This window comes from Thunnus maccoyii, chromosome 23 (genome assembly GCF_910596095.1).
Source record: "Thunnus maccoyii chromosome 23, fThuMac1.1, whole genome shotgun sequence".
NCBI classification, from domain to species: Eukaryota; Metazoa; Chordata; class Actinopteri; order Scombriformes; family Scombridae; genus Thunnus; species Thunnus maccoyii.
The window spans coordinates 9584353-9598448 of record NC_056555.1 but is presented as its reverse complement, the minus strand read 5'-3'; the positions used below and the strand labels follow the sequence as shown (position 1 = coordinate 9598448).

The following is a 14096-nucleotide window of genomic DNA, read 5'->3' as shown; positions in this document are numbered from 1 at the left end:
AACACCTGTCAATCAAACGTTCGTCCAATGACAAGGCGCCACGCGCGGGACAAAAACGGAAAGGAAGGTTGTGTGTTGTATTAAAAACAAATTATTTTTTAATTGAATGATAAAATTTCTGAACAACACCTTAATCCCATCAATATAAAAATAACGTTTATATTTTAGCGATATGAAAACATATTGTGTAGCTCATTTCCTGTCTTGACCGGACGTGATGACACATCTTTGAGCTGTCATGGCTGAAAAAAGGAAGGTTTTAGGGCTCCCACTGCTGTTTTTGTTCATTTCTGTGTCTCTCTTGCATTTATTCGTGTGTCCGTTCACTAAAGTTGAGGAGAGCTTTAACTTACAAGCGGCGCACGACATCCTGTATCACAGATTTGACTTTGACAAGGTAAGCAGGTCTTTTGGATGCTAACAAAAATACAGACAACACTCACATTAACAGGTACCAGGTATGTTAAAGGTTTACAGGGTTTTTTAAAATATATATATATATAGCTATCTGCTTTATCCTTCCTTTTTAAAACCTATATTTGTATACTTTAGGAATAAATGAATTAGTAAGAAATGAATATAAGATGCAAAACAGTTGCAAAGAGGATTAACAAAACGTTTAAGTAATTTCAGACTTAATGCAGTGCATAGCAATAAGTAAGATAAACGTAAGCATGCCTGTCATGACCATATTAGGTGAAAAAAGTAATTAAAAAATCTCTCTACCGTTTTTTGAGTAGCCCCACATCATACACATCTGTGTTTTTATTTTTTACAAAGCCTTATATTACAATATAGTTTACATTGTATACATATTAGCCTAATTTTTTTTCTAAATGAAGTGGGTATTATCATTGTTATCTACACAGTGCCAAAAGAACTGAGAAAACTGTTGATAAAATAATATCATGTAGAGGTCCATTTTAATAGCTGTTCTGGAGCTTTTCATCATATCACATGATCTTCATCAGTAGATGGGAGTTTGCCCAGTTGTCCTGGAAATGTAGATGTTGATATTTACCATTTTTTGTCTCAATAACTCTTGTGGATGAAGTTATAGATGCGTTAGTGTTGTTGAGAGCCTGAAAAGTGCCTGTTGTGTCTTTCAGTATGACCATCATGAGTTCCCCGGCGTTGTGCCAAGAACTTTCATCGGCCCGCTGTTTCTCTCCGCACTCTGCTCCCCTGTTGTATTTCTGTCTTCTCTGCTGGATGCACCGAAATTCTACACACAGCTGATGGGTAAAGCATCTCACAAAATGTCATTTTCCAACCAAGTTATTTGTTAATAATCTCAAAGCTCTTTGGTTTTAAAGAGTTCTAACTGGTGCTGCTTCTTGATGTGTTCTGTGCAGTCAGAGCTTCCCTGGGACTTTGTGTAGTTGGTGCATTATGGCACATGCAGAGAGAGGTGAGGAGGCAGTTTGGCTCCACAGTTGCAGGGCTCTTCTGTCTGATGTGTGCTTCACAGTTTCACCTGATGTTCTACAGCACCAGGACACTCCCTAATGTGTTTGCACTGCCAATAGGTAAGATGCTCCAGTCATCATAATCTCAAGCTTTCCATCTTTCTCTTTTCCTAAATCATTTTTGGAACAAACAGAATCCACAAACGACATGATGACACTAAATTTGTCTTCCCAGTTCTCGTGGCGTTCACGTCTTGGATGGCTCAGAGATACGGGAGATTCATCAGCCTCTCTGCTTTAGTCATCATTGTGTTCCGGTCGGAGCTCTGCATCTTCCTGGGTCTCATGTTATTTATATCGCTGCTGAGCAGGAAGCTGGGACTGTTGGAATTGTTTTACTATGCTGTACCTGCTGGGATCTTGTCACTGGGTGAGTGGTGAATTTACAGTTAAACAGTATGCAGTATGCTCAATAAATGAGAGGTAGCTTTTAATACGTTGTCTCTGTATTTTGCAGCTCTGACTGTGGCTGTTGACTCTTTCTTTTGGAAGAAGCTTTTGTGGCCTGAGGGACAGGTTTTGTGGTACAACACTATTCTCAACAAGAGTTCCAACTGGGGAATATCCTTTAATTTCATAATCGCTATCACTTCATTTACCTTACCTTTTTGTGAATTTACTATAATTGAACATTGATCATTAAGATTTGAATATCATCTCCACCCTCCAGTTCTCCTTGACTTTCTCCTCCCTAGTAAACCTCCCCTTTCCTCTGGTACTTCTACTCCGCGGTGCCCCGAGCCCTGGGCTGCACACTGCTCTTCGTCCCCCTCGGCCTCCTTGATAGACGGATGAGGCTGCTCCTGCTCCCTACGGTGGGCTTCATCCTCATCTACTCGCTGCTGCCACACAAGGAGCTGCGCTTCATCATATACACTTTCCCCGTACTCAGTTTGGTGGCCGCCCGAGGCTGCTCTTTTATGTAAGTTGAAATATAACATGCCGATGTTAACGGTGAAAAACACAGGGCAAAAAATTTACATTTTATCTATCATCAAGTGTTAGGTGGATTCCAGCACATACCAATTTTTTCACTTTACCAGCCATATTGAAAAAGTGTGGGTGTGTAATCTTACTTTTTTTTTTCCCCCGTGCGCTTTAGTTTGTGCAACTACCAGAAATCCTGGATGTATAAACTGGGCTCTGCAGTTGTGGTTGGCCAGCTGTTGACCAACGTGCTGTACTCTAGTATTTGTCTCTATGTTTCCCACCACAACTACCCAGGAGGCCAAGGGATGCTGGAACTACACAGGCTGTTGCCACCCACAGCAGGTTAGAATTACATCTAGTTCATTTTGATTTACAGGGAGGTCACCATACATAATATCAGAAACTACTGATCCTTACAAGCTTTAAATAGAGAAAAAGTGAAATCTAAATGTAGTTAATTCCTTTGAATATGTGTACCAAACCATAATAACCATATTGATTATGCAGGAGGCCTAAGAGTCCTGGCTTTTCCATTTGATTTCAGTAATGAAATAACATACTATATATATATATATGTGTGTGTGTATATATGTGTGTGTGTGTGTGTGTATATATATATATATATATAATATAAAAGATTTGTTCAGAGTATACTGTACAGACATCATCACACATTAGTTTTGTCTTTTCAGATGTCTTTGTTCATATTGACACCTATGCTGCTGAAACAGGAGTATCTCGCTTCTTGGAGCAGAACAGAAACTGGAGGTAGGTGTTTTTCATGGATTTGGACTAATTCCTGTAAAATAGCCGCAGTAGTAATAGTAGCAGTTTGTTCACATTTTTTTTTACTTTTCAACAGATATGACAAACGAGAGGACATGAACCCCACGAATCCAGAGATCAAAATGTACTCACACCTACTAATGGAAGCTAACGTCACCAAGATACGGCTACTCCAGGACACTCATCAGCCTCTGGCTTTCATAGAAGGTTACAGCAACACTGCCTTCAATGTGTTTCACTTCCCTCCTGTCAGTGTGCGATTAGAGAGAAAAACTGTGCTGATGGAGAGAAGGACTGAATCCTGGCAACAGAAAGGCCACATTCAGCAGGAGTGAGGAGTCGTGTTTTCTTATTGACCAAAGGTGACATTTAATGTGTAAAACCAGTGTTCTCACAGGTTGTAATGGGATATGGGTACATTATGGGCATATCTCCGGATTTTACAGGAACTACACAGGAGTAATATCTGTCACATTCTACTGACATGTGCTACCCAAGCAGATAAACATGTTGGATTGAACTAATCATGTTTAAAATGTTATTCCAGTGCAGATGGTTCTCTTTTCTCATGTTAAGAAACATACTGGAGTTATTATGCATTGTATTTCATGACTAGCAAGGAAAAATGTGTTTTCTACAGACAAGGAAACTCTTGTATCTTCTACAGACAGCGTTGTATTCTTTACCTCAGGCTGTAATTTTTATGTTGTGTAGATAAGATTTTTATAGATGAATAAAGTTGAAAATGAGTGGAACCAGATTTGTTGATTGGATTTCAATGCTTCCGAGTCTACAAAATACATTTGATAGCCAAAAAAAAAATCATCTGAAATGTTGCATAAGGAAAACCTTTATTTACAAATGACCACAAAGTTTGCATGGTTCCAGTCTCAATGCTAAAACATTTATCAAATTAGGTTCAGAAGTCATTTAATATAAAAATGTACAGTACATTGGTTTACTCAATAATAAACCCATAATTTAATCCCCTGGACATAAACTTAAATTGTGCTTAAGAGACAAAATTGTATAATCCAAACAAACGGCTTATTCTGAAAATACAGCAATATTATACATGATCTTATTAAAAACATTTCAGCAAGTAAAAAAAAAAAAGAGAAAAAAAGGTCTATTTCTAAATGACAGTACCATGAGCCACAATTTCACAATGAAAATTAAATAACATTAACTTAAAACATCTTTCAGTCACAGCATTTATTTTTGGGCCATGTTTTCATTCAGAAAACAACTCTGCATCTATCTTTAATCCATAATAATCAAAAGCATCCTGACGTGATCTGCGCAAATTTAACAAAATATTTACAGCATTTTGACCTGAAGTAGTTTTGGATAAGGCACAAGGAGAGAGTAGACACGGAAAACAAAAAAAACATCGATTTACAAGCAAACACACATCACCAACCCCTACAGCTAGAAAAACCCTCCCTCCCTGATACACTTCTGACTGAGACTTTTCATCACAACAGCTCGAAAGTGTTTTAACAGTAGTACACAGAATACAATAAAACCTCCAAATCTGGCCTTTGCATTGAGAATCGATCAGTGTATAAATTGATATTTTACATTTTCCCAACAGAAAAACCCCATTTCACAGCTATGTCTCTTGGTCCTTGATAAAGGGTTTTCAAGTTAATGCTTCATTTTAAATCAGTACTGAAAATAAATCAAAGGGAGGTTGACCTTGAGGAACAGCAGACCCTCCATGTTCTCCAGTAAAGGCCTGGGCTGATTTAGGGCACAGTTGACGCTAGCTGTGCTGAACAGTGTCTCTGCTGGGACGATGCTGGGAGGGCAGCCCACATAACGGGCAGCTACTTTGGCAAGATCGGGCCACAGGAACTTTTTCAGGTTCCAATAGTCGAGGGGGTCACAGCTTTGATCAAGTATGTCTTCCTCAAGGTACTCCAGCACTGCCAGCTCTGAGGACTTTGGCTTTTCCTCATGTTTTATCTTTTGTCTGATGTCAGCCATCAGGGACCAGAGGTTGTCCTTGTTTGAGTGGGAGGTGTTGGATGACAGAGGGGCCTCGTTGCAGCCGTTGGGCAGCGGAGATTTAACTGCAACTGAGGTAGAAGAGGACAAGTCCAACTCCTGGATTAGGTCTTGTTTACATCGCTCAGCTTCTTCCTCTGTGAACAATGAAGTCTTGTATCGTGGGTCCAGCATGGTGGCCCAGGTGTATTGGGGGTCATGCAGAGTTGCGGACATTCTGCTCACCATGGCTTCTTTCAGAGACTTGAGCATGTTGTCTATGCCCACAGTCTCATCAAACAGCAGGTCTATCTTTCTATTGAGGATGTGAATGAGTGGTATCACTTGTCCCAGAGTGGCAGTGCGGTTGTTCATCTCCCTGCAGGCGACTTCGAAAGGTTTCAGTGCATTGCAGACTGACAGCATCACCTCCCACTGATCGCAGCTGATCATTTCCCTGAAATTGCACTCGATCGACATCTCGTCGATGGCTTTCTTCTGCTCTACCAGCCGCTCCAGCATGAAAAAGGAGGTCCTCCATTTGGAAGGAACATCCTGGATCAGTTGGTTCTCTGGCAGCTGGTGGACCCTCTGGAGCTCAGCCAGCTTCTCCTTGGCCTTTGCCGAGCGGTGCACACGTTCACAGATCTTTCTTGCAATACTCAGAAGGTTCTGAACCATTCTCTGGCTCTTTATGGCTTCGCTAACAATGAGGTCTATAGTGTGTCCAAAACACTGCATGGTGACATGGCCATGGTCCTCCAAGGTGTTTCTGATGGTGTTGTTATCAGTTACAGTGAACCCCCTTTTCAGCCCTGATGAGGTGATCCAAGAATCCCACAGATACTCAAGCTGCTTTGGGATGTCATGCATATCGTGATCACAGTCTATTTGTGAGACACTTAGGAGAGCGGAGCAGTGAAAATCCTGACCCTGGGGTCTGACACTTGACTCGTACGTTGCCCAGTGGGCAGTAAGGGTCAGGTATTCCCTTGTCTGGCTACTGACCCAAATACTAGTCGTGAAGTGGACAACACCACCTTCAGCCTCTTTTAGGTGTGTCAGCACAACATCCTTTACCCTTTCGTACATATCTGGTATGGCAGTGCTGGTAAAATAAGAAGAAGGTGGTAGAGAATACTGAGGCTGGAGGTACTCTAGTAGTCTGTTCAGTCCAGCATTCTCCACCATAGCTGATGGCTGAAGATCCAGTGCGAGCATTTCTGCGATAAGTTTGGTGATTTTTTTGGCAACCGGGTGGTGTTCATCAAACCTCTCACGGGTCTGTTCTGTTTCATAAACGGAGGTATCCATGAGCTCCTGTTTGACATGAACTTCTGCAGACGGCACATCACCTGAGATAGTATTGTTATTTTCAAGAACATGTCCATGAAACCTCTGCATGTGCCTGAAGAGGCAGCTTGTGCCAAGGTTTGTAGTCTTTTTGCCTCTGCTAATTGTGCGGCTACAGTGCAAACAAACCACCTTTGTGGGGTCAGCAGGTGAAATGGAGAAATGGTTCCACAGTTTTGACGTCTTTTTACTGAAAACAGGCAGGGTTTGTGGCTTTTTCTCACTGGCAGGGCTTTCAGTTTCTTTGGTTGAAACTGCGTCCGTTGTGGTGAGGTTGGTGTAGGGATGAGGGGAGGATTCCTTGTCATCTGTGCTTTTTTGGTTTTTGAGGACGTCTGGGTGGCGTCTCATGAGGTGCCTCATCAGACAGCTTGTACCGAAGTCGCCCCGTTTCCCCCGACTGATGACGCATGGACAGTAACGGCACAGTGCTTTTAACTGGTCAACTGGTGACACTATGAAATGGTGCCACACCTCAGATTTCACCCGTTTCATGATCTTCTTGTTTTGCTGGAAAACTGAATGATCCTGATTGAGGCTGGGACCCTCAGAGCGATCACATGGTGAGGAAGTTAAGGGTGTATCCTCCCCTTGAGCTCCAAAGGAGAGACTGAGTGAGGTCTCCTGCCCTGAGAGAGGCATCACCTCTTCAGATTCCTCCTTTATATCCATGCTCTCCTCCATGCTTTGGGGCAATTCATCCGATATGGTTTCTGGTGAGGATGGAAGAAGGGGTGATTCTTTTTTTACTTCCAGTGGGTCCTGTAGTTGTGTGCGAGACAATAGTGAGGGCGGGTTTGTGTAGGGTGGGGGAATGTGATTGCCCTGTCCGTTTTCCTCAATGACAACCTCTTTGTGGGCCCTCCACATGTGACGAATAAGACAGCTTGTCCCAAGATCTTTTCCATTTTTCCCCCTACTGAATTCATTCATGCAATGGATACATACTGCTTTGGAATTGTCAGCAGGTGAAAGGTAGAAGTGTTTCCATACAGCTGATCTCCGACGGGAACTAGCACTTTTTGGGGTGCCGGGAAGGCGCTCAGGTCCTCCGTCTGACATGTCTTCAAGGTTGTTTTCATTGGAATGTGAGGATGTGAGCATGTTGCAAACAGTGTCAGTGTTGGCATACGGTTCGAGTTTTGGTTCAACTTTGGGTAACACTTCTTTGGATGACAGGTCTGGATCAGCTGAGGAGGTGGACGGTGAAGTGTTCTTTGAGGCAGAAGTATTAATGCTATTTGTCAAGTCTCCGTTTTTTGGTGAGTTTGGGGAAGGAGGTATCAAAGATGAGGCAAGAGCGCTAGTCAGATTGTTTGTGGATGTATCTGCTCCGTCCTGTAAGAGCACAGTGGGGTGAGCCCTTCGTACATGCCTCATTAAACAACTTGTACTGAGGTCTTTCTCATTCTTACCCCGGCTGAACTCTTTCATGCAGTATAAACAGATTGCTTTGGTACTGTCTCGTGGTGATATGCAGAAATGATTCCATGCAGGAGATTTTTTCCTCGGATTGGTGTGACTCCTCATAGATGACAAAAGGCTCTGGGTGACAGCGTCCATGGCAACATCATAAAGGGTGCTTGTGTATCCACTTAGTAAATTACTGTACTCATCACCTTCTTTAGTTACAAAAGGGCCAATTGAGCTACTAAATGCTAGCCTTTCATCATCCTGGGTTTCCTCCTCCATGCCATTTGCATCCCCACTCTCCTCTTTGATATGTTGACTTGCGTCATTACCATTTTCATATTTTTTATTCTCTGTATTTTCCTCAGTATCAGTGTTTAGGCATTTGTTTGAAAGAGCAGGAGAAGCTGGATCAGTCTCTTTTTCTATGTCTGACTCCAACTGTTTGTCACCCTGAGAAGATAAATCGATAGAATGGGGAGAGTCTTTATCCAGTGTTATTGAGGAAGAAGCAGACGACTTTGCATCCGCAGAGTCATGAGGGTTAATGCTGTAGGATTTGAAGACATAGCCATCCTGGCCCTCAATTTTCAGGCAGGTCCCTTTTGCCTCTCTTTTCTTGTTTTCTATGGAGCCATTAGGTTCACTGACCATTTCCTCACTCATGTGAGAGACCTCTTCCTCCCCGTCCATGGCAGCAGCCCAAGAGTTTCTGTAGAATAGTCAGGTCTGCGTTGTCAAATGTAATCAATTTTTTCAGCTGTAGTCATCGATACTGCAGCTCTCAAGCAGGTGTTGTTATGCGTGTGTGGCTGTCCAGGACACAAGGTGCCTGCTTGTCCCTCTCCATTTATGATTGAAATATTTTCACCTCTCCGCACACAACCTAGAGAGAAGGAGAGATAGAAGGAAGAGAAATAAAAATAGATCAAAGTGTATTCTAAAAATGAAACAAGATTACAAAACAACAGGTTATTCAGGTATTTGTCATGGGATGACATATGACTTTAAGTTCATCATGAATATCCTCACAAGTGACTTGAAAAAAAGTACAGTTTGACTCAATGCCACAATGCCAGTTGGACTTTATTTTGTTAAAGGATAATGCCTGTATTTCTTAAGTCAGGGATATATTAAATATAAACAAAAATTAAATATGCAACTGATGACATTGTTGTCTGTACAATTTAAAATCATGGTAGAGAAGTGAAAAATAGAGCCTGACTTAAGAAAAATACATGAATTATTCTGTAAGAAAGAACAGACACACAGTGTTGCTAAAAAAAAATGTGATGCAATAAAAACATTTGTTTCTTAGCAAAATGTAAGGTAAAGTGATTCTAGTATGTTTTAGTGCCATTTTAAGAGTTTTAAGCATATTTTGATGATTATTGGAATAGTATTGTTAATCACAATTATTTTGGCCAGGATAATCATGACATGTAATTTTCATATTGTCCCATGCCTAACAGGTATCCCGCAATAAATTTAAAACTGAATGACCTGACCTTTAAAACAAGGTTTGGTCGCAGCAATGGTATGTCGCAACTTCTGCTGTAAAACCACATTTCACAAAAACTGTCCCACAATTTACCACTGGTGTTAACCACTTTTTAAACAACTGGTAATAAACATGGAAATGATCTGAACACAGTGTTAGTTTTGGTATCTATGAGGCTGATGTCTTATCTACAGGTGTGGATTCAGCCCGATGTTCAGGTCCTCTAGAGGAAACACTTAATGGGCCTTTGTAGGATCCATTCCCTGAATTACGACACAGCTTACATATGCATGCAACCGTCTGGTAAATGGTAATCATCCATCAAGGGCAGATACGCCTCTCCAAGATTCTTCCACAGAACTGTTGCTCAATTCATTCAGCTTTCAGTATTACTCACACCCACGGATTAAATATTCTTTCTCACTGAGCTTTCTAAGGAAATATTAGTAACGTCATTTGATTATGTATAACTGCTTCATGACACAGTGGATCTATGAAAGACTGACAATAGGCTACAACTCTGCATCCAAGCTGCTTAAATCGTTGATATACTAGATTGAATCTTTGGACGTGTTTACAAGATCTGAACACTTCAGTGGTTGATATTACTGATTAACAAATCTTGGGGGAACTAATCACTGAAATCAGCTGGGGGATAGCTGGTGTTTGGTTAAAAAAAAAAAAAAAAAAAGATACATAGAGATATACAGAGAGACACAGTTCCTTACAATTTTTGACACAGCTAGTCTACCATTTTTGCTATTAGGCAACATCAGGATCTTACCAGCTATGAATGCATTATCAGCACCACACAAATGAATGATCCTGTCTTATGCATGTGTAAGGCATTAATCAATCTAACACAACACAAAACTGCAATAAATTAAGGTTATAATGTTCAGTTTTTGACTGATATAAATGGGGTGGACAGAATATTACAAACATCTCTCAGTATAATGCAATACAGTGAAACAGCACCATCAAGTTTAATCAACACCTCTCTGGAAAGCAAATTGTGTGCACATACATATGTGTAATTATGTATATATGTAAAATTCATTAAGCAAGAATTTATTTTTAAGTTGTTGTATTAGACTGCACAGCTTTTGCACTGAATCTTTGTACTGTGATTTTCCTTATAATGTAATCTAAAGTAAATATTGTTTTGCTATGACCAATATGGGCCAATAGTATCGACATAAAGTACTGCGTGCTGTATATTCAGCATAAAATAAGCGTGTGAAAATGTTGAGATAACACTCTCTCGCTACAATATTCAAATAACTTCACAATACATGAGTAAACAACCGGTAGAAGAAAAACAAACATTAACAAAAGAAACAGTACATGTAGGCTACATGCATAACACATCGGTTACAACACATTAGCATAAGTACACAAGAACCACTGACATGCAAACCAGCCAACTTGTGGGACTCTCTACATAGACTAAAAAAAATCAATCATTGACTTTAATCGAACTTTATGAATGTAGTCAATATGGCCATTTGTAACCGTATGTATTATTAATTGATACCCTTACTTAAGTAGGCTTTAAAAATTAAACAAGAAAAAGAAAAGACCAAAAAAGACAAGAAAAAACCAAGTACGCTATTTCCTATGTGAGAAGTGACAGCCAGTTTTTCCGGGTTTGGCTCAAGTGCTAGTCAGGAAGATGAGAGAGGACAGCAGAAAATAGCCACAACGCTGACTAGCTTTCATCTTCACTCAACACACGACTTAAAAAAATGACATCTACAAACCGGCTTTCAGCTTACCCGAATACAACAACGGCTACCACAGATCCTGAAACGTGTGCGACCCCCAGACTAATAAATATTTAACATTATAATAAAACGTTAGTGGCAGTTGCGCTACATCATCAGTAAACACCACGGTGGCTAACTGGGTTAGCCGCAAAGGCTAACTAATATACACACAAAAACAAACACTCAGGTATAACACGTCTATCACATGGCTTTGTGGAGCAAATATTCAAAGCATCGTAACTTATACAACTATCTTGTCAACATTATAATGACCTGTGAGAGGCCTTAGGTAAATTTCGGACCACACCACGACTGCTAGCTGGTTAGCTGCCAGCTAGGCCACACACACAGGACATACTAGCTAACCTGGCGAGGCAGAACCCAGCCGTGGCAACACACGAACCACCCGGGATCCGAGTCAGCCCAGCACTCACCACGACGTCCTGGCCGCATTAAAACCAATACAGACGAGTGCATCCGCTCAGTGTACTTACTGTGTAGTAGGGCGAAGTGATCACTAGGTTTTCGGCTCCTAAACAGTTAAATATGACACATTTGATTGATCCGGAGGGGGGTTCACTTTGTTGCTTTTGTCTGCTGGTTTGCTAGCACTTCACGTTCGGCCGAAGCAGCTCCACACAGCGTCGGACGGAAGGAACATGTTTTAATGACGTCACACTGGGCGCAGGGTCTTCACTAGGACGGAGTATTATTTAAAGAAATTAAATTTTATTGCCTACATTTTATGTTAAGCTATTATTTTATATTATTGTATTTTTTTTAATTATTTTATTAATGTTTTTATATAAATGTATCTTTATTATTATTATAGTTACCCAATGTCATGTTACTATGTTGGATGAACTATCCTAATAGTTCCCAAAGTGGGGTCTGGGGACCCACAGGGGTCCTTGAGGGAGTTCCAGGGGGTCCCCAACAAAAAGGGGAATTATTTATTTTCACTACAATTCCATCCATAAGTAACACAAAGACGGAATGTAAGAATATTTTGGTCATGGGTTTCATACACTTCCTGTAATAAAACAACTAAAAGCAAAAATCTTATTAGATCTTCAAAATCTTTGTGCTAATTTGTGTCAGTTTAGGGGTCCTTGACATTAAATAGTTTGAGAACCACTGTACTACTCTATTGAGAGTGGAGTCATATCTGTTATGTTATCCGTATTTCATTAATGTTTCTGTTTTTGATCTAATGTCACATGTTGTATGTGATGATTGAAACAATAAAGAGTTGAAAAAAATGAGTATTGTTATTACATTAGGGCCACAGAGAAAAACATTCTGAAATTTTGAGAATAAAGTTGTAATTCTACTAGAGAAAAAGTCATATTACAAGCATAGTCATAATGTTACGATTTTGTTCCTGTAATATTACGACCAAAGAATAAAGTTTTGTGACAAAAAAATCATAATTTTATGAGCATAAACTGTTATTATGAGAAAAATGTAATATCCCATTCAAGGGGGAAATGTCAGAGGAGCATTCTACCACCTGCGTTAAAATAAGGAATGTGGAGCATCTTGTGAAATTATACTTTGGTAGAAATAGGTTTCACAAATAACCAAATATTTAATCTTTTGGCACACCAGCACCACATTATTATGAGTATCAGGAATTTGAAATAGAATAGAAATAGAATTACAACTTTATTCTCGTAATGACTTTTTCCTCATAGAATTACAACTTTATTCTCATAATGACTTTTTTTCTCGTGGAATTACGACTTTATTCTTGTAATATTATGACTTGACTATGACTTTTCTCTTGGAATTACATCTTTATTCTCGTAATGACTTTTTTCTTGCAGAATTACGACTTATTATCATGACTTTTTTCTCATAGACTATAACATTATTTGGTAATATTATGACTTTTCTTGTAGAATTACAACTTAATTCTTGTAATATTATGATTTTTTTTTTTAGAATTACGATTTTATTCTGGTAATGACTTTTTCTCGTAGAATTACAACTTTATTCTTGTAATATGACTTTTTTTCTTGTAGAATTACGACTTTATTCTCGTGATGTCAGATAAAAGCCTATTTTCTCTCAGTGTGGCTGGCGAAGGGGACAATACATTTAGGGAATATGTCATACGACACTATACTTAATTGCTATTTCAAATCAGTTTTGCACGACTAATTGATTAAAATGACAGTACTGAGTCCGCTTATTACAAGTAACTTTTCACTGTAGTAATACATGATAATAATAATTCAAAAGGCCAGTTTTCAACAGTAGCTACATAACTGTGGTGGTTCTGGTTTCCATATTAACACATCGAAAATACAGCTTTACTACGAAATATGTTGCATTCACGGTCATTCTAGGATTTAAAAAGCGAATATAAAATATGTACAATATGTTACTGCATTAAACCTCAAGGATAACTACTGGGCGAACTGGTCACCAGGGTGGGGCATCGCAGCTGGTTTGTTGTTGTTCTTGCTTGTATCCTGACTGTCCTCCGACTGTGGCTAGAGGAGAAATGCTGAATCAAATAACCCAGCGCATGACAGATAGACATAGCAATTTGAAAAACTCATTCATTTATTAATGATCACCCCTGTTCACCGAGCTATATGTGTCTCAGCTGACCCAGATAGTGCTGCTGCCCTGATTCGCGCTTTGTTTGGAGCTTTGTGCGTGTGCAGCCTTGTAAGGATCGACAAAAAGGCAAATGCATTGATTGTGTGACAGACAGATGGGCTTTTGTGTGAAATCTACGACTCACCAACAACATGACCTCCAGCGTCACACGTAGAGTAGTGCGTACGGGTGGGAGTTGTCTGGTGAAACGCATTGTTGTGTTGGGGGATGAGCCGTCCGTACTGCTGCTGCTGTTTGCTCCTGGTCGACTGT

General features: G+C 40.0%; 2 protein-coding genes across 4 annotated transcripts; one reads left to right on the top strand and one right to left on the bottom strand.

Moving 5' to 3' along the window:
- Positions 1 to 116: 116 nt before the first annotated feature.
- alg12 (ALG12 alpha-1,6-mannosyltransferase) lies at positions 117 to 3945 on the top strand. Its single transcript, XM_042403171.1, has 9 exons — positions 117 to 397; positions 1110 to 1242; positions 1356 to 1529; positions 1645 to 1839; positions 1927 to 2030; positions 2168 to 2391; positions 2572 to 2741; positions 3092 to 3167; positions 3262 to 3945. The coding sequence occupies exons 1-9, from the start codon at positions 239 to 241 to the stop codon at positions 3518 to 3520; spliced, it is 1494 nt and encodes a 497-aa protein (XP_042259105.1). The 5' UTR covers positions 117 to 238; the 3' UTR covers positions 3521 to 3945.
- A 70-nt stretch (positions 3946 to 4015) lies between these two features.
- On the bottom strand, positions 4016 to 14054 carry zbed4 (zinc finger, BED-type containing 4). 3 transcript variants are annotated; one of them, XM_042403169.1, is made up of 2 exons: positions 13969 to 14054; positions 4016 to 8826 (listed from the first exon to the last, which is right to left on the bottom strand). In XM_042403169.1, exon 2 carries the CDS (start codon positions 8631 to 8633, stop codon positions 4854 to 4856), a length of 3780 nt encoding a protein of 1259 aa, XP_042259103.1. In that variant the 5' UTR covers positions 8634 to 8826; positions 13969 to 14054; the 3' UTR covers positions 4016 to 4853. The 3 variants fall into 3 exon arrangements, with proteins under 3 accessions (XP_042259103.1, XP_042259102.1, XP_042259104.1); XM_042403168.1 differs by lacking the exon at positions 13969 to 14054 and adding an exon at positions 11705 to 11905; XM_042403170.1 differs by lacking the exon at positions 13969 to 14054 and adding an exon at positions 11484 to 11657.
- Between the last annotated feature and the right edge of the window lie 42 nt (positions 14055 to 14096).